The sequence below is a fragment of the Cricetulus griseus genome, chromosome 2, assembly GCF_003668045.3.
Source record: "Cricetulus griseus strain 17A/GY chromosome 2, alternate assembly CriGri-PICRH-1.0, whole genome shotgun sequence".
Taxonomy (NCBI): Eukaryota; Metazoa; Chordata; class Mammalia; order Rodentia; family Cricetidae; genus Cricetulus; species Cricetulus griseus.
In genome coordinates, this window is record NC_048595.1 from 157,469,880 (window position 1) to 157,496,749 (window position 26,870).

Sequence of the window (26,870 nt, forward strand, 5' to 3'; positions counted from 1 at the left end):
GTTGGGAGGACAGGGGAGGAGGGGAGGGAGAGGGACTTGGGATTGACATGTAAAATAATCTTCTTTCTAATTAAAATTAAAAAAATTAAAAAAGGAATGTCATAGTATCATCATGAACCCTTCTTAGTTCCAAGTTATTGAAGAACACACACTTCATCTTTAAGATATGGAGATTTATTAACCTGTTGTGCATACTAATAATTGGAATTTATCCATCTTATCAAGATGCTCTTTAAAATATAAGCATATTATTTATATTATTAGCATGATTTCAGGTTGATCTGAAGAGGACCTGAGAGAAAAAAGCTAATCAAAAAGGACTTGCACAGAAAACTTTTAAGCCATTATAAAAGCACAATTAATAAAAAAATTTATAGAAATTTATTACTTCACAAAGTGGGTAAGATGACAGATTAGAAGCTGCCTAAGCATGGTCTGTAAATGTGAAGAGCCAGTGTAAAGAAAGTCAGCAGAACAAATGATGGGAAGCATAGAAAACATTAAATAATTCACTAGGACAAAGAAAGTTAATGTAAAGAAGTAAAAATGGTCCTCAGGTCCCGAGGGAGCTTAAGAGAATGAGGTAAGCCAGCATCCCTGACATCAGACTGGCACTACTAACAAGGTCATGATTTCAAGTTGACTGTGTCCCCATTGATATACTGGAGTTCTGTATCTGAGTGCCATCTTGAAGGAAGGGCTATTGCTTGAGATTGTTTTACTCTGGAGACCTGAGAACAAGGAGAAATCACAAGGCACCAAGCACAAGACACCTTGCCACAATGCCTTTGTAGAAATCAGCTGGCAGAAGTAGTCATGGAGATGGTTAGCATCTGCTTAGACATTCCAAGAAGTTTTCAGTGTTCATGAGCTCCAGTAAGGAACTTGGTTATTGGTGGCTGTATACTTTGTTATAAGTAGTAAACTCTGTAAGGGATGTGGTCTTTGGTGTGCTCTGTTGTAAGTAGTAAGTTCCATCTCCTCATGGTTACAGTGGAAGTTGATAATAAGTCTGAACCCACTGTCAGTAATTCCTCAGTGTCCAGAACTGTGTCCCTGCTGTTTATTGTTGGGTGAGAATGGAGCCTTGAGCCCCATATCCATGTACTGTTCAATGTTTCCTACCTATAAAACTGTGGACTGAATCTGTGGAACAGTGGGTAAGGGAATGGTTGCCAATAAGCAAAAATAAGAAGTCTCTAAGTGAGTACAGCCTGAAACTGACATCTAAACTGTGTGCTAGCTAATGTATAGTTTATTTGGATGCTGTTGTTTTATGAACTAGTTAATACTGGATATTGATACTGGAATGGATACTAAGGATTGAGCATACAAGAAAAAGTTGCAAAGAAGATGTAAAACATAGCCAAAAGAGAATCCCACCCTAACAGATGCACAGACTGCATGTTAAAAAGAAGAACAAGAGATATGAACAAACAAGGCAATGCGCCTCTGCCAAAAATACACAGCTCTTCAGTAACACAATATAGTGAAATGTCAGACAATAAAGTAAAATGTCTAGTTTAAAAATCACCCGTTACCACAAAGAGAATTAAAACAAAAAGGTAGCCTTGTCAATAAATGGTGGTGGGTAAGCTGACATTCACACTTAGAAGAATGGACTTATGTTCCTTTCTCTCACCCTGTAAAAAAAATCAATTCAAAATGGACCAAAGTCATTAAGGCAAAATTTAAAACTTGGTAGCTACTAGAGATAAAACACTTCAAGATGCAGGCCTAGGAAAAGACTTTCTGAAAGCTAGGACTCCAAATCCTAGAAAATAATATCAAGAACTGACAAATGAGATTGCATAAAATTGAGAAGCTTCTGTACAGCAAAGGAAAATTAGTAGTTTGAAGCCTACACAATGTGAGAAAATCAATGCAACATCCATGTGGCAGAGCATCAATGTCCAGAGTCTATTTAGAACTGTAAAATCTAAGTGCTAAAAGAACAATTAGCTCCTCCACTAAGTGGGCAAATAAAGTAAGCAGAAAGTTTTCAAATTGTGGAATACAAATGACTAAGTAATACATGAAAAGGGTTCAGCATTTGTGGACAGAGTTAAGACAAATCAGACTGTACTGTCATCCTATGTCACTTCACTCAGAATAGCTATCAAAAAATTGGCAATGAAGCTAGAAGGATGAGCAAAATTATGTAATTGACAGGAAAATGGATGAAATGAGAGGCCATCATATTAAGTAAAAGGGCCTGATTCAGAAAGACAAATTCTGCTTATTTATTCATTAAAAAGAAAAAAGGGGAGACCTGACATGAATATAGAAGGGGGGTGACTTTGGGGAAGGTAAGCCAAAAGAAACTAAATAGAGACAAAAGAATGTAAAAGATGAAAATAACCAGAGGTCATGATGAAGTCAAGATTTTTTTATATAAATAATACATACTAGAAAAGAGAAAACATAAGCCATTTGGAAGTGTTTGTTTTACATATATATTCATTAATGATAGGAGGGGCTGAATATGTTCATGTCTGCTTATTAAAATATATCAAATATTATGTTTTTAAACTCACTTAAAGTACTTTTAATCAATTGTTTAAATTTAATAGTAATATACTATAAAAATGTTCAAGACAAGAAATATCAAGAGTTATGTTAGATGATTAGAAGAATATGGGGGTCCAGACCAGGCTGGAGAAATCCACAGAAACAGCTGACCTGAACAACGGGGAACTCTTGTTCCCCAGACTGATAGCTGGGAAACCAGCATGGGACTGATCCAGACCCCAGGAACATGGGTTTCAGCGAGGAAACCTCGGAAATCTATGGGACCTCCTGTAGTACTCCTGTAGGGATAAGTTCAGTACCTATCCCTAGCATAGGTGTGGACTTTGGGAGCCCATTCCATATAGAGGAATACTCCCTGAGCCAAGACACACGGGGGTGGGTCTAGGCCCTATCCCAAATTATATGATAGACTCTTATGACCCCCTATGGAAGGCCTCACCCTCCCTGGGGAGCAGAAAGGATATGAGGATATGTGATAGTAGGGTTTTAGTGGGGAGGGGACATGGTAGGGGAGGAGAGGAAGGAGAAGGGAACTGGGATTATCTTGTAAAACAATCCTGTTTCTAATTCAAATAAAAAAAAGTTAAAAAAAAAGAATATGAAAACATTTACCATTTGCTTCCTCTTGTATTTTAGGTGGATGATTTATTTGCATTTCTGCAAAAGCAAAAGTAAAGTTAATATTAAATCTGTTTGATTACATTATAAGTGACAGCAGCAACAACAACAATAAAGGGGTGTGAGTTCAAACTCTTTAACAGTGACAAATCCCTCCGCTGATTACTAACACTCTATAGGGAAGGCATAAAACATCGCCAAGACACACTTTCATGTATTTATATTTCCTCTGTAAGGAATAGCCATCCATGTCATACTAGCAATGGGGACATTCAGGAGGTCATCTTCCATGATGTCCAGCTGGAACAAACATCTTGGACCTTCTTCTACTGCCAGTTGCCTTAATTCTCACCTTGACAATAAAGTTCAATTTCTGAATGCATTAAGCCTTGGGACATGAAGGGGATCCATCTGAAGAAAACAAAACAAAACAAAACAAAACAGAAGAAGAAAAAAGAAAACAAAATTCATTTTCTTAGTTTTTATAATGAATTGAGCTTGCTTCATTTCTGTACATTCAAAGGTAACTATAACAATAGCTTTAAAAAATGGCTAAGCCCAATCCAACATATTACATCCTCATTTTTAGGTTTCAAACCCATGACAAATGGCTGAGGTGCCCATTAGCATATCAAAGCATACCCTGGCCACTGGGTTCTTCTACTATCCCTAAGCAGCTACCTGTTACAGAGGCCTTCTGGCTGGCATACCCCATCCCTACCCTCAACTCTCCAACCCAGGTATTGAGCTAGGCTTTCCTCTCTCAGCTTCTTTATAATGAAGACGTTTTGGCTATGCCAGCTGTCTCTTGGCCCAGGTCATCCCTGGTTCATATGACCCAGCTCAGAGTCATGTTCACTCTGGACTCTCCCATATGTCTCTGTCTCTGCCTGAGCTCTCCTTTTTTATCAACAACAAACCTTCTCCTATCCCATACCTTTTATCTACAATAAAGCTTCTCCTCCACCATACCATGAAGAGCTCATTTCCTTGCTTTTTTATTTTCTTCATTCACCCAGTGCCCAGACCCTGGAGTGGCATTAAACGAGTTCCCTTCCACAGAATCAAACTGCTGGTTTGACTATCCTAAGGTATGTAGGGATCATTTGTTTCTGCTGGCTCCAGCCATCCATCCAATTTGACCCCAAATTCTAGAGTCTATCTACCAGCTACTTCTCCCTTCCACACACTCTAACCATTCCTCTCCTTATCTATGCTATTAGTGTCTCTCTGGCTCCTAGAGTCTTTTACACACACGCCCAGGCACTTATCATGCATCTCTGATTCTGGCCTATTACACCAGTCTGGGTATCTCTACTAAAGACACTTAGGGTCTCTCTTTTCCCCACTCAGCTAATTTTCTCTTACATCCCACTAGGGACTGCTGCCCTGCCTGTAGTCCCACTAAGCTATCTTCTGGCTCTTGCCTGCCTCCTGGAAGCCTTGCACCTCCTCTATGCCCTCATGGCCTCTATGATATTGGAACATTCCTTATGATGGAGTTCATTTCATGCATTCTCCTCCTTTTCTTCCTGGACTCAATTCCTTCCTTGGCCTCAAATATTTAGTAAAATCTTACTGCAAACAGCTTGGCTTTAGTACAGATCAATGGCCAAAGATGGCACACACAAGTTCCAAACTCTTGCAGATTGTAGGAACTTCTGCCACTGCACAAATAAATGATACCAAAATCTCTTCCATCTAAATTTTCTCTGCTCTACACTTCCCACTCTGAAAAATCTTTTATCCCTACAATTTCTCTTCACTTTGCTCTTTATAAAACAATCTCTTAAGACTATACTATAAACTCTGTCTCAGGATTTAGAAGTTCACTGGGTATAGTTTTAAAAAAATCTACAAAATATGTAACAAAATGTCTATATCTAGGTAATCTTAAACTCCTATAACTTACTATTTATTTGATTCAACTCATATTTAAAATATACTGTATTTTAAATAGCCACGTGACTGGCAGTCATCTTTACTAAGGTTGAAGAGTATATGTCATGTGACTTCACCACCTTAAAATGACCGCATTGTATAAAGCGGCAATTATAAACTTCTTAGTCATAATAAGCTCTCTGCTTTTCATTATGTCTCCTATTAGACTAAGGAGACAACAACGTATCTCTAAAATGTCTTGGATTAGGATGAAGTTTTTGATTAAATATAATCAAAGTTTTTAAATTCCTAAGGGTATAAAGACTGAAATAAACAAAAGCTGAGTTAAGATGAACATGTTATGTCTTTGCCAACTGTGCTCAACACCAAGTTTCTAAAAAATCTTGTGTGTAAGGAACAACACAGGTACATCTAATAAATAAGATTTGTAAATTCCTAATGTGTGCTCAGTTTAACAATAACTGACTTAAGGGTATTTGTCTTTGCTAACGTTATCAAGCTTTAGCTATCTGGATAAACTGAGTCATACAAGAAGCTATGATATTCTGTTACCCTATAAAATTATCAGGAAAGTTCCCAGCCAGTCTATGGACTATGTTTATGGTTTCAAGATTTATGTTGATGCTAAAGGATCTTCAATTAAATCTTCAACTCTAATTTTTCAATCTCAAACTTAACAGGGATAAAGCTATAAAATCCTAATCTTATTGGGATGGGGAGGTCGTGGGGGAATGGGAGGATGAGAGGAAAACTGGAATTGATATGTAAAATAAGATTGCTTCTAAATTAAATAAAATAAATACTAACTTGTAAAGTGTTGTGTATTGCATTAAATTACAAGCTTTATTTTGCCTCTTATGCATTTTCAAGGTTAAGCCTAAAGTAAGTAAATAACTCAAATACACTTAATAGATGGTCCTCAAACTCTTAGAGATCTTCTGGATATGACATTTTAAATGTTTCATAAAAAAGTTTCCCATAGTAGACATAAGTGTCCTCTCCTAGCAAGAACCCCAAAGGTCTCCCAAGAAGACAGATGGGACACTCCTCCTGAATTATGGTAATGCTAGCCACTGGGCAAAGAACTACCCCCATGCCTCACCTGTGGCCAGGGCCCTACACAAATGGTGGATGCTTTTGGGTTGACTGCTGTATTTTGCCTGGTCAACATAATGTCAATTTTCCCAAGTTCCTTCTCCACAAGAAAATCTCTCAGATCTGGATCTGACAGCCAAAGGCCATGCTGCTCTGTGTGACAGTTGACGATTGAATGCTGTCTTATATGATAGCTGGATACCTGCCACTGCCCCCAATGAAGCTGTGGAGATCATGGGAACCTAGGACAACCATCTAGGTAGTGGGTAAGTCTCTGTCAGTTTAACTGATACATAGGACATTTGGATTATGTTTCCAGCTACTATTTATCCTTCTCAGATCTCTGATGGTGTTGATGACTAGGCTAACTGTAGCTTTGTCAGTTTAGCAAAAGCAAGGACACCAGCTCCTCCTGCAAGGCTACACTGCCTTTGCTTCATACCTAAAAATCAGGCATCAGGCCACATTTTCCTATAGTACCAGGTCACCAGCTGAGGAAGACAGTTCACCTGCTACCAGACTCTGAAAAGTGATAAATTTACAGATGCTTTTAACCCAATATCATTTTGGGGTTCCTAAGTCTTTACTACAACTCAAAGGCTGCTCTTTCTACAGTGTGGATTTCAGTACCGATTACAAACAGTGGAAATGCTAACATATGTAAAACTTGTATCTCTTTATATAAACTCAAAAAATTCTCATAAGCTTCAGGGAATCAAGTTGAATCCACCTCCTATAGGTCCAATATGTTCCATTCAATTACTCCTAAGTTTCCCTACCTGCCTATTCCTGAGGCTGGCTCACCGGGTCTTAGCACTCACCTACCCCAACTACTAGGGCCCATGGGCCTAGAAGTTTCAAATGTACACCTTAGATAAAAATTTTCTCCTGAACTCATCAATTTTACCTCTCTGATATATATCTGTTCCAGCAGATTCCCAATCAACTAACCACTGCAAACTGCTCCAAACTCACCAGCCCCAGGCATTTCCAACCAGCCTGAGTACCTACATGCTAGATGACTCCAGAGCTACTGTCCCCAGGTGGTCCAGTCACAAACTGCTCCAAAGAGTCCTGCAGGTCCCTGGCCCCAGATGGTCCCACAGAGTCTGGACAGCTAGTGAAACAGCCTTCTTCTCCTGGCCTTGGCCAGTATTCCAGCTTTTTTTGTGTCTCCAACAACAACAATGTCAACAGGAAGTATTCATAGAAAAGACTACATCACCCCTCATTTATTTATTATCAAAGAAAAAAAAAAGGTAGGATGTTAGGTCTCAAACCCAGGACAAATGGCTAACCGAGGTGTCCATTAACATACCAAAATAGTCTCTGGCCACCAGGTTCTTGAATCATACCTAAGTTTCTACCTGTTACAGGTCCCTCCTGACTGGCATATCTGCCCACCCCTACCCTGAACTCTCAAACCAGGTATTGGGCTGGGCTTCCTCCCCGATGCTCCTCTGGCCCCTATATAACTCAACTGTTTTGGCCTTGCCAGTCTCTTGTCCCAGGCCACACCTTTTATCTACAATAAACCTTTCTCTCCATCATACCTAGAAGCAGTCACATCCTTCTTTTTTATTTCTTTTTTTTTCATTCACGCATCATTTGGTTATGTTGTAGCTATAGCGTGTAGAATAAAATGTCCCTGAGTTGGACTTAACAGACTCAATCACCAGCTTCCAGCGAAAGTCACAGGAGCTGCAGCAAGCTGCACTGAGCCAAACTGAAGGAAACTTTCCACAGAAAACTTAACCTTCACATCTTAATCTTTCCTTCATGGAAGTCTGTCTTGCTGTCACATGCCTTCATGTAAAATTCTTTCTTTGATGTCTGAATTATGTTATCTTAAAGCACATTGGAAATGAAGCCACTCTGGAGACTGTGTGTAAGGTAACAGTGCGTGCTAGCAGCTCCTCCTAATCATCCAAACTTCAGCGCCACAAGCTTCCTGTTGCAAGAGAGATCAAACCCGGATGGAGAAGCAGGCCATTTTTCAGTGACAAAATCCTAAGGGACAGGACCAGGATATTGGAAATAAAGAAGATAAAAAGGCTGGGCTCAGCAGGTCTTTCACAAGCTCTGTCTTATGCCAAATAAGCTTATTAAGAATCACGGCATCTTATATAAAGTTTGCAGAGGGAAAATGGGAAAAGGTCAGCAGAAAAATATCATAGGATGGGACGAAGTCAGCAGGAAGATAATCCAACAATGTTGCACAAACAGAACTCAGGATATCTCATGTGTCACAGACTGATAATCATAAGCGATTATCATAACCCTTTGGGGAGAAAGAATTGGTTTCTCGGGATCCAAAACTGCAGCTCCCCAAGGGCCTAGACCCACACCATCATTCCCTCAGCCAAACATATTCTTGATTTTAAACTAGGAACTGATTTTCTCCAAACACTATGCCCTTGGGGAAGTCTTGGATCAGCCTGGATCCCAACACTGGAATCAGAAAATCCATTTTCCTTTACTGATTGAGCTATCTTGGAGCCTAGTGTTTCTGACTAAATTATCTGCCTCATTCATAGAACTGTTGTCATGCTGAAATGAAGAAGCCATTAGAAGGATTTTGTGTGCTACTAAGTAATACAGAAATGCCATTATTGTACCCCTGCAAACCACAGTTACTACTACTCTGTTTTCAAATATACACCCATTCTTCCTGCCCACCTGTCTACTCAATAATGACCAAAATAAAGTCTCATCTGTGTGCCAGACAATTTGATAAATGTTGGGTCTAAAAGAGCAGCAAAATTATGGATTCTGACCTGGAGCTCCAACTATCATAGAAATATAAAAATAATGTGTATGAAAAATGTGGTAAATGTTTTAGGAAATACAACAGAAATCTCCAATGTCTTTTTCTCTTTACAATAAGCAAAATAACCAACAACGAATGGCAGGGATGAAAGGGTGCAAAAAAGAGCAAAAATAGTCAACAAAGAGGCAGCATTTAACAGAAGGATGGACAATAAGCAGTTGCCTGATAGGCACTGGAGAGGTCAGGAATGGTGCCACACAGTGAGACAGCAACAGTGACAAAACACATGATGAGATGGCTTCATGTGTTAGATATTAGGAGAGAGACTGGTACATGAGGCGGTAGGGGTGCAGGATGCTTGTGTGGGAAATCTGAGAATGTCAAGAGCCAAAGCTACAGGACCAATCCACCATACTAGCTTTGACATCACCAGATGATACGCAGATACATGCTTTAAGATGAACTGTCTGTGTGTACAGTCCTAGCCAGCTGTTTCGATCACTTATCTATTCATTTGAGAAAGCTACAAGAGATCTTATCTCCTGATTGTGGCAATTCACACTGTGCTTCATATTTCTTTGCTGCAATCTAATGATATATATGATAAATGTTAAACTTTCAGCTTTCCCCCAGTTACACAATCTTGATCGATTAAATGGATTTTGATTAATATACCCATCTTTCCAGAAAGAGTGTTTCCATAGTAAATGTGAACTATTAGGTACAGTAAACCTACTATCATTACAGCATTCAAGAGAATGAGATAGGAGAATGGTGAGTTTGAGGACTGAGCTAAATAGTGCAATCTTGTTTCAAAAATCTTTATATACGATTCAGATCTGGGGGATGAGGCCCATTTGGTAGACAATTCACATATAAATTGGGCACAGTAGTGAAAGCTGTACTTACAGCATTCAATTAACAATTGAAGACAAATCCTCAGATACAAAGTATATGCAATGCCAGGACCACATGAGACTTTCTTTCTTGGAGAGAGAGAGAGAGAGAGAGAGAGAGAGAGAGAGAGAGAGAGAGAGAGAGAGAGAGAATAGGATAAGAAAGGAAAGGAAAGGAAAGGAAAGGAAAGGAAAGGAAAGGAAAGGAAAAGGTAGGGTAGGGTAGGGTAGGGTAGGGTAGGGTAGGGTAGGATAGGATAGGATAGGATAGGATAGGATAGGATAGGATAGGATAGGATAGGATAGGATAGGATAGGACCTGTATCTCTCTAAACCTGTTTCCCCATCTTCAAGGAAAATAACCATAAGATAGCAAAATGGAATTAGACATGTATTAATTGAATCACGATTTCTGAACATGATAAATTAAGAAATACCAGTTAGTACTCTTGAGTATCATTACTTTATGCTTCATTGACAGCATAACAAATATGCTCAGGGTGATTGTTAGTGAACTAACAGGAACACATTCCTTCACAGACAGGCTATGAAAAGGTGGACCTTGGGTTTTAATGTTGGCAGTACAATGAGATGTCTGGATTAGTCAATTAGATATTGACACAGAAATGGTGATGAGATTCCTCTCACAAGGAGGCTCCACAGTATTCCTGAGGCTCATTTGGACTATGAGACCAAAAGCCAGCTAAGACTCAACAATATGTGAAAGAGGAACTTTCCAATAGAACAAAGAAACAGAAAGTACTTTAGTTTTACTTTTCTGTTGCCGGGACAGAACACCACCACCCAGGCAACTTATATATTGAGGCTTAAAATTTCCAAGGATGAGTCATGTCCATCATGGGAGGAGCATGGTAGCAGGCAGACAGGGTATTGGAGGGGGAGCTGAGAGCTTACATCTTGATACACAGCCACAAGTCAGAGAAAAGGCTAAGTGGGAATGGCATGGACTTTTGGAACCTCAAAGCCTTCTCCCAGTGATACACTTCCTCTAACAATGCCATACTGCCTAATGTTCCCAAACACTTCCACCAGCTAAGGACAAGTATTCAAACCACAACAGAAAACTTTGGTAAAGTGACAATCCAAAGGGAATGAATGGTTCTTTGATGTTATAATTCGTAAATACTTTGATCTCTTTCTTAAAACTGAGTCATATGATAGTCCCCATCAAGGTTATATTTTTTTCTTCTTTTTTGAGACAGGATTTCTCTTTAGCTTTGGAGCTTGTCCTGGAATTCACTCTGTAGACCAGGCTGGCCTTGATCTCACAGAAATCAACCTGTCTCTGCCTCCAGAGCACTGGGATTAAAAGTATACAGCTGGCTTAAGGTTATCTTTTGAAAACTAGTTTTCCTGAATTTTTCATTCTTGCCACCAAATCAGGGTATACTGAGTGACTTAAAAATATACTCTTAGTCTTGCCTCTTATCCATTTCTTTTTTCACCACTCATTCTTTTTCCTGAAAATGTGGGTTAAAAGTGATATAGAGACCCCCAAGCCACCACAGTGCCTGAATATTATTAGATACAATTCCCTCTAGATCCTGCTAGGCTCAGACTTATTGAAATTTTCACTAATTTTCATCAGTGGCAGTGGCCATCTCATTTGAAATAAATGAAGTCCTTAGAACTGATCCTAGGGATTGTTTAGAAAATAGTTTTATATTCTTGGCACAGTAAAACACACCTGTGATGCCAATACTCAGGAAGTCAAAAGAGCAGGATTCAGAGACTGAGGCCAGCATGGACTGTACAGTCACTCTCACTGTCAATCTCTCTGAATTTTAGCTCACCACCAAGTCTTCCTTCCAGAGTCTTTGCTCATAAAGACAGCAGAATGCATTGTAGCTGCCCTAAATGATCTGCCTACAGTATACACCTCCCCTATTTCATTTGTATTTCTGCAGGACTGTCTAACATGTAGTCAAGCTCCTCTCTTCTTTCATATGTCTGCTTCTCCATATCGGTCTAGGCATGCAGCCAAGCCCCTCATTGCATCCTTTAGTTTGTACATCAAACTGTGTTATGAGAAAACCCTCAAAAGCACAAAGTTAGCTAACCAGGGTTAGGAGTTAGACATTGTGACTCGGATTTTTGTATTAGGTCTGTAAAGTTCCCCAAAGTCCCAAACAGGAGTGGAGAGAACCAGGCTGTGAGGAAGTGATATAAAGGGAGTAGAATACAAAGCAAGCTGTTTAAGCTTGCAGGACCACTTTGCTGCACACGGTATCTAGACATTACCAAGTGAGTATATAGCATCCTTCTCCCAATTACCAGGGAGCCACTTTTCCCTGCCCTCATAGAACATCCAAAGCTAAAGGTTCTCTACATCTTCATGATAAGAATAGGAAAGGTTTTGGTAGCACTGCCCTATAGCTGCTTTTGCTGGCTTCCGCCACCCAACATATTTGACTCCAAACTCTAGAGGCAACATCTTCAGCCACTTCCTCCCTCCACCTCCTCTATCTGCCTCTCCTCACCTAATTTAGTAAGTGTCCCCTCTCTGGCTCCTAGAGCTTGGTATGCCCTTCAAGGCACCCAACACTTGGGCATCTCTCTTTTCTCTCTGTTTTCTGAAGCCCCAAGGAGGCATGGTTAGAGTGTTCCCTAAAATTCCCCTTTTAGTCTAAAAGAGATATTTAAGACATGCAATTTAAGCAGCAAGGCGAGAGAGCACCCATGTGCCTTGTCTGTCCCTTTAAACCTCTTCCGAGTCACCCTGACATGACCTTGGCACACCTGGAGCTAGCCCCGAGGAGGCATGGTTAGAGTGTTCCCTAAAATTCCCCTTTTAGTCTAAAAGAGGATTAAAACTTAACAGTGTAATGTATCCAAAATTAACAATCGAGATGGTCAAGTTGGGAGTGGAATGGAGGGGGAGGCCAACGAAAAAGATATCTTGATAGAGGGAGCCATTAGGGATTACGGAGAAACCTGGTGCCTGGGAGATTGCCACAAATCCACAAGGATAATACTCCTAGCAATACTGGAGAGGATGCCTGAACAGTCTTCCCCTATAATCAGTTTGGTGACTTCCCTAATTGTCATCATAGAGCCTTCATCCAGTAGTTTATGGAAGCAGATGCAGAGACCCACAGCCAAGCACCACACCAAGCTCCTGGAGTCCAGTTGAAGAGAAGAAGGAATTATATGAGAAACTGGGAGGTGGGGTCATCAAAATCATGACAGTGAAACCACTGACATAGCTAGAGAACCTGCATGGGACTGAACTAGGCCTTCTGTATGTGGGTGACAATTGTGTAGCCTGATCTGTTTGTGGGACCCTTGGCATGGGACCAGGATCTATCCCTGTGCATGAGCTAACTTTTTGGAGCCTATTCCATATGGTGAGATGCCTTGTTCAGCCTCAGCGCAGGGTCTTGCCTCAACTGAACAAACCAAGCTTTGTTGACTTCCCATGGGAGGCCTTACCCTTTCTGAGGAGTGGATTGGGTTGGGTTGTGGGGAGGTTGGGGGAACAGGAGCAGGGGAGGGAGCGGGAACCGTGGTTGGTATATAAAATGAATAAAATATTTTAAAGTAATATATCCACTAGGAAAATAGATCATTTAAATAGCAATCATGTGACTTGCCTCCATCATGGCTGATGACATCATCAAGATAGAAGCAATCATGTAACTGGCAGCCATCTTTACTAAGGTTAAGAGGTACATGTAACTTTATACCAACTTGGTTAAGATGACCTAAGATGACCATGTAGTATAAAGCAACGAAAGCAACAATTATAAAACTTATTAGTCTTACTGAGACTTCTGTTTATTATTCTGTCTCCTTTTTAAACTGAGGAACAACAACAGGTCTCCAAAATATCTTGGCTTAGGATGGATTTTTATAATTAAATGTCATTAAGGTTTTTAAATTCCTAAGGTTATGAAGGTCTACTCAAATTAACATAAACTGCCTTAGAGAAATATGTCTAACCACTTATGTCTTTCACAACTATGTTTAACACCAGGATAGATTCCTAAGCTTTACTCAGACTAACAAAAATTGACTTAAAGGTATATGTCTAAAGTTTTATATTTTTTTGAGGTGAAAAGATCTTCAATTAAATCTTCAACTCCAATTTTTAAGTCCTAAACTTAATAGGGATAAAGCTGTAAAATCTTAATCTTACAAAATCTACTAACTTGTAAACTGTTAAAGATATTTAAGACATGCAATTTAATGCTTAGTAACCTTATAAATGGTCAATTTTTAATGTTTTCAGAACTATGCTCATAGCCATTCTAAGTACAGATGTAATTCATTTAATGACAAATGTTATTTAGCTTCTTATATGTGTTTTCAAAGTATAGTCTAAAGCAAGTAACTAGAAAAAATAAAGTTTGTTAAAAATCAGGTATACTTGATAGATAATAGTTCTTAAACTTTTCAGAGATTTGCTGGATATGGCATTTAAAATGTTTAATGAAAATCTTCCCAGGCTAGACAGAAGTGCCAGCTCCTACACCCTAAGTTCTCCAAAGAAAACAATAGCTCATAGACCACCTGGATTGTGGTAATGCTAACCCCTGGGAAAAGAATTGCCCCATACCTCACCTGCTTCTAGGATCCTGCCCAAACTATAGACAACTTCGGTTGCCCTACCCTACCAAAATAGGTCAATTTTTCCACGTTCATTCTCTATAGGAAAATCTTTAAGACTTTCTAAGTCTGTCAGTCAAAGGCCAGTGCTGCTTTGTGTGGCAACTGAAGACCTATAACTTCTGCCCCCAACTGAGCCATGAAGACCATGGGCATCTAGGGTAAGCACCAAACACTGATAAGTCTCTCGCATTTCAGTTGATATGAAGACCATTTGGATTCTGCTATAATTTATCCTTCCCAGATCTCTGATGGTGTTGATGACTAAGCTACCTGTAGCTTCATCAGTTTAATAGTAGCAAGCAAAACAGCTCCTCTGCCAGCCCCAGGACTCACATTCCTAGGTGTCCAACTGAGAAAGACAAACATTTTATCTGCTACAAGACTCTGAAAGGAGATAAACTCATAGATGCCTTTAACTCCAAATCATTTTGGGGTTTGAAGTGTTTTACCATGACTCAAAGGAGTGAGTCTACTGCTTTTTCTACAAGGTGGATTTCAGAACAAATGGCCAACAGTGGCAATGCTGACATATCTAAATATTTATCTCTTTATATAAACTTAAAAAATTCATGTAAATTTCAGGGAGAACTGGAACCACCTCTCTCACAGGTCAAAAGTACTCCAGATAAATATCCCCATCAACAAACCAACATCCTTAGTTTCCCTACCTGCTGCTTAGTCTTGAGGGTAGGATCTCTCTCTCTCTCTCTCTCTCTCTCTCTCTCTCTCTCTCTCTCTCTCTCTCTGTATCTCTCTCTTTTCTGGTCTTGGAACTCCCCTCTCTTAACTACCAGGACCATGGGCCTGGAACTTTGCATTGTACAACTAAGATAAAATTTTCCCCCTGTTCTCTTTAACTTTACCTTCTGTCCCTAGTGTATATTTGCCCCCAACAAATTTCCAATCAACAGAAGACTATAAATTGCCAGCAATGCACTACCCCAGGTGTTCCTTGGAACCTACATCCCAGATAGTTCCAAAGTACCCTGTACTTCCCTGACCCCAGGTGGTTCCACAGAACCTGGGAAGGTAGTGAAACAGATGTGACCCAGCCTGCCCTTTGACCATCAGTCCAACCTTCCTGACAACACCCCAACAGACAATGTTGCCCTAATTTCAGCAAAAAGTAGCTATAGAAGATATTACTAAACTCCTTTATCATCAACAAAAGGCTAGAATGTCAGGTCTCAGACCCAGGACAAATCTTACAATGTGTGGATCCTTCCCAGCACTTCTCACCCCACACCTTAAATTTCCCTACCTCCCTACCAGTGAAGGGGAATGTACTTCTGTGTATGTTCATGTTATTGATTGTTGAATAAAGTACTGTTTGGCCAATGAGGCAGCAAGTTAGACGGGACTAGGAGTCAAGGAGGATTCTAGGAAATGTAGTAAAGAAGTGGTGATCCAGGCAGGAAGTGATATAACAGGGAGACTCATATTTAAGCAAGGACAAGCAGAAAGTGGTTCCTTTTCCCCTTCGTCCTTTCTCCTGCTCTCTGCTCAGAGCCACCATGTGATCCCGGGGATGAGGATGCCAACAGAAGGTGTTCGATGAGATAAGTCTTATAAAATATATAGATTTATGATAATTAAGACTGAGCTAGCAGATCAGAAATCCTAGTCATTGGCCAAGCTGCATTTGTACCTAATATAAGTCTCTGTATTCATCCACATGGCAGGCAGAACTCAAGCGAGTGGCGGAAAGATTTATTGTAACATACCAGGGGCTGGGCTTCCACTTCCCTTCCCCCAGCCTCATTCCTATATAACACAGCTATTGTAGCTACACAGATCTTTTGGTCTCTTGGCCCAGGCTGTCTCTCTTGGTTGGTGCCTCTTCTCTTGCTCTACCTTTCCCTCTCTCCTCTCGTGGTCTGGTTAGATCTGCTGACCAAATTCAGCATGGACTCTTCCTTCTGTCTGCTTTCTCTCTTATATCTACAATAAAAAACCTTCTCAATACTTAATAGTAGTCATGCAATATGTTTTTGATAGGGAACTGACTACTGGCATTGAAAATGGTAAAAGAAATATTTGAGTCTATGCCTCCACCCCCATCCAAAAAAGTGAGCAAGACTCATCCCTTTGCCTCATTCTGTCATTTTCCTACCATCACTTCTTGTCAGTTTCTCATCAAGGAATGGCTCAAAGTCACAAAGAAGAGCATGGAAATATGTGGCAACCAAATACATGCTCAGAATAGCAAGGGATGATTAATACTGGCCTCTTTCAGAAAAAAGTCAGTGAAGTTAAATGATTGCTCATTATTTCCTGATAATTTTTATTATTCTTTTCTTCTATAAAAAGAGTGTTTAACATTTCTGTACTTTATCAAAATGTCTATGTCTTTTTTAAATCTATATTGCTCATCATGTCCCTTTATTTTCAGAAAGGAAAAAGGAAATGATTTGTCCATAATTAATTATTTTGAAAATAAGCAGATGCGTAAAAGCTTTTAATGAGACACCTGACATTCCCGAGATAGAGAACTCACATAAATATTATGTTACCTCTAAGGGTTCCCAACTTAATGTTCCATGGTGCTCACCCTTTCCTCCCCTTCATCTTACTTTTCTTATTTATTTATTTTTTTCAGAAATATTGACTAAATCCCCACTTGGTACAAGAAACCATGCTGAAAATTAAAATGAAGTGCATGAGGCCCTATTCTTAAGAAGCTTATCATCTGGTACCCAAGAAAAAGACTTCCACAATGATAGTGATGCCATGTGTACATACTGAATAGAGGGATAATTGAAGCATGTGAGGATTTTAATGAGCATAAACATGAGTTTGCTCCTGATGAGAAACCAGGAAAAGTTTCATAAAATAGACAGCTGCTTGTCTTGCACATGGAAGGATGATGATTTCAACAAATAAGAGGGAATAAAATAAGCTACTACACATGAAGTCTTGAGAAATGAGCAGTGACCTGGAGAATACTTAAGGAAGGGTGCAAACTATACTGATAAGAATTTTAAAACTAGAAAGCCAGTGGCCAAAGTGTTTGACTGGTTCATTTGGAGCTCCACCACAACCCCTGCACACAGGGAGAGTCTTCCTATCAAATGGACTTATGCAAAAGAAGGGTACAGTGCCAGAGTCATTTCCTGTCCTTCCCACCACAGGACTGAGTCTATGACTTATTTGTAAGTCCACTAATTTAGAAAACACTTCCTGAGCCTCCATGATGTCTTCTTTGTCCTATGAACAAGACTTTGATTACAACTTCCTAAGGGCATTGGCATTTCCTGAAATCTTGGAATGACCTCAAGAACTTGCAAAGCCATTAAACAAGAGAAATGCTTGGTAAATCACAACAGTGGCGGTGAGGGGTTGAGCTTTGTGGGTAGATGGTAATCAAGCTTGCAGAGGCCCAATAATGTCTTGCTGTAAGTTGTAGCCCACCTGCCCTCAGGGACCTTGCAGGCACAGTATAGCAGTGGAGAGGTGGTCATGGGAGAATGTCTCTCATCCTAGGTAAACTGAAAGATTCCAGTTTTCAAGACTAAATTATCCTGAAACAAATATTGTGCTTTGATTAAAATTCTACATGAGCAAGACATCTATTGTTCCTTTCTTTCTTCCTTTCTTTCCTTCTTTCTTTCTTTCTTCCTTTCTTTCTTTCTTCCTCTGCCTTCCTTCCTTTCACATCCCTGTGTTAATTCTAAGAATCACTCTTGGACTTTGTTATTAATACTTGCAAATAAGAATTAAAAGATCATTTTGTTTATGAGTCATAGTAAGACTGAGACTTAAACCTTCAAGAGTTCATTTTCTAATCCCAAATAATCACCATGACTTTTCTTAAAGATCATGGTGTCTTGAGTACTCCATTATATTCTAGGAAACATGGTGGAGACAGAAAGTGAAAATGAGAGACATCTTCCAACATTGAAGAAATCTGTAAGTCTATTATAAGGTAAAATAAGGTAGGCAGATAAACACACACATCTGATTAAACACATTAGATGCTGGGTTAACAGCCTGTGTCCTGTGAAAGGTGATGATGGAAGCCACACAAGCTTCAGAAAACACTCCTGGGAAGAGGCTACCTGGCTTCTGTCAGTTCACTTGTGAATGGGGTGGTGAATGCCAAGTGGACTTCAGGCACCAGTGTCAAGAGTTAGGCAAGCACAGAAAGGTAGCACCAACTGAGAAAGCTGGAGGCCAGGGAGAGAAGAGAGCATTGTCTGCAGGTGCCAGTCTGGGCCTGCTGTGTGATACAGACAGCTTTAATGGCTCCCAGTGGGAGCAAGAAAGACCCAGTGAGTCTCACTGCCCAATGACTGGCCTTGTTTGTCCACAGAATCTGTAGTAATTTCAGTGAGGCAACTTACTTGAACACAGTCACTAGGACGATGTCAAGGAGTTTATAGATATGTACAGATTTGGGTCTTCTGATTTCAATGTGTGGTGCTCTGTAGTTCCAAGTTTTATAACAATGTTACTTAAAAATTAAAGAAATAGAAAGGCTGGATAAACAATCAGGAACTAAAGATGTCAGTATAACCAATAGAATTCAAGAGATGGAAGAGAAAAATCTCAGTTATTGAAGACTCGCTAGAGGATATACATTCATCCACCAAAGAAAATGTCAAGTCCAACAAACACCTAACACAAAATATCCAGGAAATATGGGACACCGTGAGAAGGCCAAACGCAAGAATAATAGGTATAGAAGAAGGTGAAGAAATACTGCTCAAAGGTACAGAAAACATATTCAACAAAATCATAGAAGAAAACTACCCCAACCTACAGAAGGATAAGCCTATGAAAGTACAAGAAGCTTACAGAACACCAAACAGATTGGACCACAAAGAGAAGTCCCCTCAACACATAATAATCAAAACACCAAATCTACAGAAAAAAAGAGAAAATATTAAGAGCAGCAAAGGAAAAAGACCAAGTAACATATAAAGGCAGACCTATCAGAATCACACCCGAATTCTCAATGGAAACTCTGAAAGCCAGAAGGTCCTGGATACATACCTTACAAACACTAAGGGAGCATGGATGTCAACCCAGATTACTGTACCCAGCAAAACTTTCAATCACTATAGATGGAGAAAACAAGATATTCCATGACAAAAACAGATTTAAATAATACTGATCCACAAATCCAGCACTACAGAAAGTTCTGGAAGGAAAATTCCAACCCAACGAAGATAACTACATTCACAAAAGCATAGGCAACAGATAATCCAATTTTACCAAACACGAAAAGAAACAGGAGGGCAAAATCCACACACAATGATACCACCAAAAATAAATCCAAAACAAACAAGAACCAACAGTCAGTGGACATTAATATCCTTAAATGTCAATGGTCTTAACTTACCCATGAAAAGATACAGGATAACAGAATGGATACAAAGACAGAATCCATCCTTCTGCTGTATACAAGATACACACCTCAACTTCCAAGACAGGCTTTTACTTCAGAGTAAAGGGTTGGGAAAAGATTTCCACTCAAATGGGCCCAACAAACAAGCTGGTGTAGCAATCCTACTATCTAACAAATTAGACCTCAAACTAAAATCAATCAAAAGAGATGAAGAAGGGCATTTCATACTCATCACAGCAAAAGTCCATCAAATGAAGTCTCAATCCTGAACATCTATGCCCCAAATACGAAGGCAGTCACATTTGTAAAAGAAACATTGCTAAAGCTCAAAACACACATAAAGCCATACACACTTATAGTAGGAGACTGCAACACCCTCCTTTCACCATAGAAAAGACTAACAGAAATTTAACAAAGAAACAAAGGATCTAACAGAAGTTATGACCCAACTGGTTTTAACAGATAACTATAGAACATTCCATCCAAACACAAAAGAATATACCTTCTTCTCAGCGCCACATGGAACCTTCTCTAAAATCGACCACATAGTTGGCAACAAAGCAAACCTCCACAGCTAAAAAACGAATTGAAATAACCCCCTGTATCTTATCAGATCACCATGCTTTAAAGCTAGAATTCAACAGCAATACAAATTGCAGAAAACCTACATATTAGTGGAAATTGAATAACACCTAATTGCACCATTCCTGAGGAAGAAATAAAAAAAAGAAAAGAAATTAGACTTCCTAGAATTTAATGAGAATGTAGACACAACATACTCAAACTTATGAGACACTCTGAAAGTAATGTTAAGAGGAAAGTTCATAGTGCTAAGTACCCACATGAAGTCACTGAAGAAAAGTCACACTAGAGAATTGACAGAACAACTGAAAGTTTTAGAGCAAAAAAAAGCAAACTCACCATGGAGGAGTAGACGCCAGGAAATAATCTAACTGAGGGCTGAAATCAATAAAGTAGAAACTAGGAAAACATTACAAAGAATCAATGAAACAAAGAGCTGGTTCTTTGAGAAGATCAACAAGATACACAAACCTCTATCCAAACTAACCAAAAGGCAAGGAGAGATCATGCTAATTAACAAAATCAGAAATGAAAAGGGGGACATAACAACAGACACTGAGGAAATCCAGAGAATCATCAGGTCATACTTTGAAAACATGTACTCCACAAAATTTGAAAATCAAAAGGAAATAGACAGGTTCCTGGATAGATATTGCTTACCAAAATTAAACCAAGAACACATAAGCAGTTTAAATCGACCTATAACACCTAATGAAATAGAAGCAGTCATCAAAAGCCTCCTAACCAAAATAAGCCCAGGCCCAGATGGCTTCACTGCAGAATTCTTCCAGAAATTCAAACAAGAGATAGCACCAGTACTCCTCAAACTGTTCCGCACAATAGAAGCAGAAGGGACTTTGCCAAACTTTTTACGAGGCTACAATCTCTTTGACTCCCAAGCCACACAAAGATACAACTAAAAAAGAGAACTACAGGCCAATATCCCTCATGAACATCGATGCAAAAATATTCAACAAAATATTGGCGAATGGAATCCAAGAACACATCAGAAAAATCATCCACTATGATCAAGTTGCTTCATCCCAGGGATGCAAGGATGGTTCAACATAAGAAAATCCATCAATGTAATCCACCATATAAACAAACTGAAAGAGAAAAACCACATGATCATCTCACTAGATGCTGAAAAAGCCTTTGACAAAATCCAACATCCATTCATGATAAAGATATTGGAGAGAACAGGATTAACAGGAACATATCTAAACATGATAAAAGCAATATACAGCAAACCAACAACCAATATCAAACTAAATGGAGAGAAACTCAAAGCAATTCCTCTAAAATCAGGAACAAGACATGGCTGTCCTCTCTCTATATAGCTCTTCAATATTGTACTTGAAGTTCTAGCTAGAGCAATAAGACAAGAAAAGGGGATCAAAGGGATACAAATTGGAAAGGAAGAAGTCAAAATTTCACTATTTAAAGATGATATGATAGTCTACATTAGTGACTGGAAAAACTCTACCAGGGAACTCCTACAGCTGATAAACACCTTCAGCAAAGTGGCTGGATACAAAATTAACTCAAAAAAATAAGTAGCCCTACTATATACAGATTATAAATTCAATGAGAAAGAAATCAGAGACACATCACCCTTCACAACATCCACAAGCAACATAAAATAGCTTGGAGTAACACTAACCAAAAAAAGTGAAAGACCTGTACAGTAAGAACTTTGAGTCTTTAAAGAAAGAAATTAAAGAAGATACCAGAAAATGGAAAGATCTCCCATGCTCTTGGATAGGTGGAATCAACATAGTAAAAATGGCAATCTTGCCAAAAGAAATTTACAGATTTAATGCAATCCCCATCAAAATCCCAACACAGTTTTTCACAGACATTGAACAAACGATACTCATCATTATATGGAAAAATAAAAAACCCAGGATAGCCAAAACAACCCTGTACAATAAAGGATCTTCTGGAGGCATCACCATCCCTGACTTCAAGCTCTATTATAGAGCCATAGTTCTGAAAACAGCTTGGTATTGGCACAAAAATAGATAGACAAATGGAATCAAATTGAAAACCCTGATACTAACCCACACCTCTACGAACACCTTATTTTTGACAAAGTTGCTAAATCTATACAATGGAAAAAAGATACCATCTTCAACAAATGGTGCTGGCACAACTGGATTCAGACATGCTGAAGATTGCAGATAGATCCATATCTGTCACCATGCACAAAACTTAAGTGCAAATGGTGACATAAATCTAGCCACACTGAATCTTCTAGAAGAGAAAGTGGGAGATAACCTTGAACGAATTGGCACAGGAGACTGCTTCCTGAACCTTACGCCAGTAGCACAGACATTGAGGTCTGCAATTAATAAATAGGACCTCCTGAAACCGAGAAGCTTCCGTAAGGCAAAGGACACAGTCAGTAAGACAAAACCACAGCCCACAGAATGGAAAAAGATCTTCACCAACCCCACCTATGACAGAGGGCTGATTTCCAAAATTTACAAGGAGCTCAAGAAGCTAGCCACCAAAACACCAAACAATGAAATTAAAAAGTGGGGTGCAGAATTAAATAGAGAATTCTCAACAGAGGAATCTGAAATGGCTGAAAGACCCTTAAGAAAGTGTTCAAATCCTTGGCCATCAGAAAACGAAACTCAAAACAACTCTGAGATACCATCTTATACCAGCCAGAATGGCTAAAATCAAAAACACCAATGACAATCTATGCTGGAGACAATGTGGAGAAAAAGGAACACTCCTCCATTGCTGGTGGGAGTGCAAACTTATAAGACCACTTTGGAAGTCAGTATGGCGGTTGCTCAGAAAAATGGGAATCAGTCTACCTCAAGATCCAGCAATTCCTCTCTTGGGCATATACCCAAATAATGCATGTTCATACAACAAGGGCATATGTTCAACCATGTTCATAGCAGCATTGTTTGTAATAGCCAGAACTTGGAAGCAACTTAGATGCCCCTCAACTGAAGAATGGATAGAGAAAATGTGGTACATTTATACAATGGAGTACTACTCAGCAGAAAAAAATAATGGACTCTTGAAATTCTCAGACAAATGGAGGGAACTAGAAGAAACCATCCTGAGTGAGATAACCCAGTCACAAAAAGACAAACATGGTATGTACTCACTCATATATGAATTTTAGATATAGAGCAAAGGATTACCAGCCTACAATCCTCTTCACCAAAGAAACTAGGAAACAAGAAAGACTCTAATGGAAAAATGCATGGACCCCAGAGAATGGGAAGGACAAGAACTCCTGAGCTAATTGGGATCATGAGGGGAGGGGAGAGGGAGCTGCCAGAATGAGAGAAGAGGAAGAGTGGAGAGGAGGAAATGGAGGAGCAGAAATATTGAGTTGGGGGAAGAATAGAGGAGAGCAGGATGAGAGATACCATATCAGAGTGAGTTATTATAGGTCCAAGGAGAGATCTGGCACTAGGGTGATTTCCAGTTATCTACAAGGATGACATGAACTGACAATCTAGGCAATGATGGAGAGGATAACCTAAATGCCCTTCCCCTATAATGAGACTGATGACTACTTTTTATGCCATCCTAGAGCCCTCATCCAGTGGCTGATGGAAGCAGAGGCAGACACCCACTGATATACACTGAACTGAACTCTGGAACCTAGTTGCAGAGAGGGAGGAATGAAGATCAAAGGGTTCGGTACAGGCTGGTGAAACCCACAGAAATAGCTGGCCTGAACAAGGGAGAGCACATGCACCCCAGACTGCTGTCTGGGAGGCCAGCATAGGACTGATTCAGACCCCTGAACATGAATGTCAATTAGGTAGCCTCTGTACTCTAGGGGGCCCCTGGTAGTGGATTAGTGTTTTTTCCTGATGTAAGAAGGGACTTTAAGAGCCCATCCCATGTGAAGGGATGCACTCTTGGCCTGTACACATGGGGGAGGGCCTAGGCCTGGCCCAGGATCATGTGATGGACTTTGGGGAGCCCTACTCTGCCTGGGGAGTGGAGGGTGGATTGTGTGGGGGTCAGTGGGGGGTTGTGGTGAGGGTTGGGGGAGTGGAGGGAGAGGGAGAAGCGATTGGCATGTGAAGCAAACTTGTTCATAATTTGAACTAATGAAAAAAAAAGAAAAAAATAATTAAGGTAGTCATCAATCTGTTTGCCCAAAGTATGTGCATTTAACCTTTCTCAAAGAGAAGAAGGAAAAGAAAAAGTAAGATGAGAGAGTGATGGTTGAAGAGGAGGAAGAAAGGAAGGAGGAGCTGAACTGACATAAGATTTTATGGTGTTAGCTGAGCTGTTAATCCTAAAGAACCCCCTGTTTCTTTAATGTGCCTGAGTGTCACTCTGCCTCTCTGCTCACAGTGTTGTTTGGAGGCAACAAGGCTGGTGGTGCTGTGCTCTGCCTTGAAATGTCAATTTAGTTTTTTAAATGTCAGGTTTTCAAATTTAACTTCATAATCCCCATGTCTGCCTTCCACAGGTAGGCCTTTCATTTCAAATAACTTGTTTTTGCAAGTTCGTATCAAGTCATCTTAGAAACAGCAGATGGTATCCATGGAAGTCTTGATATGCTGGCCTTTAAGCCTTTTAACTTACCATAAACATATCAGAAATCACAATGTTTCTATTAAGTATAGATAATAACTCATTGTTAATGATTTCACCACTACAAATAAGATCAAACACTCAAAATACTGCATGAAATTCAGTAGTTCAAAGAAATTTGCAGCTTTCAGTGAACAATATGTTGAAAGATTCTCTCCAGTTGCATCCTGAATTCGAATCCTTCCAAATCCACTTGCATTTGGACCCTCCCACTATTCAAAGCAGGCTCTTGCAAACAAAATCATTAGGTTCTCACTGGAGTTGGATGACCTTAGTCCAGTGACTAGTGTGTTATCAAAAGACACAAATGCCCCAAGTGGAGTCACATGACCATGGCAATAGTTTCCCAAATAATGCTGCTGAGATCCCTGGAACATCAAGGATCATAACAACCACCAGAAGCCAGAAGAGGCAAGCAGGAATAAGATCCCACAGTGTTCAGGGGCAGTATGGCTCAGCCAATTCTGAAATGCCTAAATTAATGTTATTTAAAAGTACCAGGTCTGTGGCCATTTGATACATCAGCCATAGAAAGTTAATGCAAATAGTAATAAGAAAATATAAATCTAGTCATAAAGTCATGCAGATATTTTCCTTATTCAACTAGGATATTTTTGTTGTTGTTATTCCAAACCTTAAGTGGCCAAACCTGCCTACATGACAGAAATTATGGGGTATGCAACTAACAATCTAAGCAATAATGGAGAGGCCACCTTAAATGACCTTCCCTGATAATGAGATTGATGACTACCTTATATACCATCCTAGAACCTTCATCCAGTAGCTGATGGAAGCAGAAGCAGAAGCAGACACCTACAGCTAAACACTGAGCTGGACTCCTGGATTCCAGTTACAGAGAGGGAGGAGTGATGAGCAAAGGGGTCAAGACCAGGCTGGAGAAACCCTCAGACACGGCTGACCTGAACAAGTGGCAACTCATGGACCCCAGACTGGTAGCTGGGAAACCAGTACAGGACCGATCCAGACTCCCTGAACATGGGTGTCAGTTAGGAGGCCTGGGCAATCTATGGGGCCTCTGGTAGTGGATCAGTATTTATCCCTAGGACAGGAATGGACTTTGGGAGCCCACTCCACATAGAGGGATACTCTCTCAGCCTAGATACATGGGGAAGGGCCTAGGTCCCGCTCCAAATGATATGACAGACTTTGAAGGCCTCACCCTCCTTGGGGAGCAGAAAAGGGATGGGTGGGTTAGGGGATCCGTGGGGGGCAGGGGAGGAGGTGAGGGAGAAGGAACTGGGATTGACATGTAAAACAAGCTTGTTTCTAATTTAAATTTTAAAAAGATTTGGCAGAAAAAAAAAGAAATCCTGTGGTATGTATTTTTCTCTATATTACACATACAAATGGCAGAAAATAGTATCTTTAGACATATAAATAAAGTGAAACCATAAGGACATGGGTGTTGAGGGGAAAGAATAATGATGAGAAACTCGTAGGAAGCGTCTATGGTGCAAAGTCGCGATGAGCTCTGCTCTGTTTTACCTAAGTGTTTCCACTTAGCTCTCAGAAGGCATGAGCAGCTGGCAATCCTTCACCCACATGCAGATGTCCACACTTGCTCTCTGAGAATTCTCCAGGGTTCATGACTGAGATGATATTGTTTTTCCCTTTGTGATGTGTCTACCTGCACATTTCTGTCCGCACAACTCAGAAAAAATGGCTCAAGGCACACCCTCCACAGCTCCTTCCTCTGGGGAAATGAGGACCTTATAGACCAGTCCTTGTGGAGCCGCTGACTCCTCTCACCCTGAATGCAACCTTCCAGACTCCATCTTTCCATGGAACACTACTCAGAGGCCATTGTTGGTGGCTTCTGAATGATCTTCTGCTGTGCTTTGCTCCATTTCCAAAGTTGTGATCCTGCTCCTTTCAGAACTGA

The 26,870-nt window shown here is 40.0% G+C and overlaps 1 protein-coding gene across 1 annotated transcript in view; it reads right to left on the reverse strand.

The window, feature by feature from the left end:
- Positions 1-3,491: 3,491 nt before the first annotated feature.
- The window catches only part of LOC113833778 (oxygen-regulated protein 1), a 195,675-nt gene continuing 172,296 nt past the window's right edge, over positions 3,492-26,870 (reverse strand). Inside the window, exon 22 of the mRNA XM_035439017.1 lies at positions 3,492-3,561. Coding sequence (XP_035294908.1) covers positions 3,492-3,561 — 70 coding nt within the window. The remainder of the gene's footprint in view (positions 3,562-26,870) is intronic.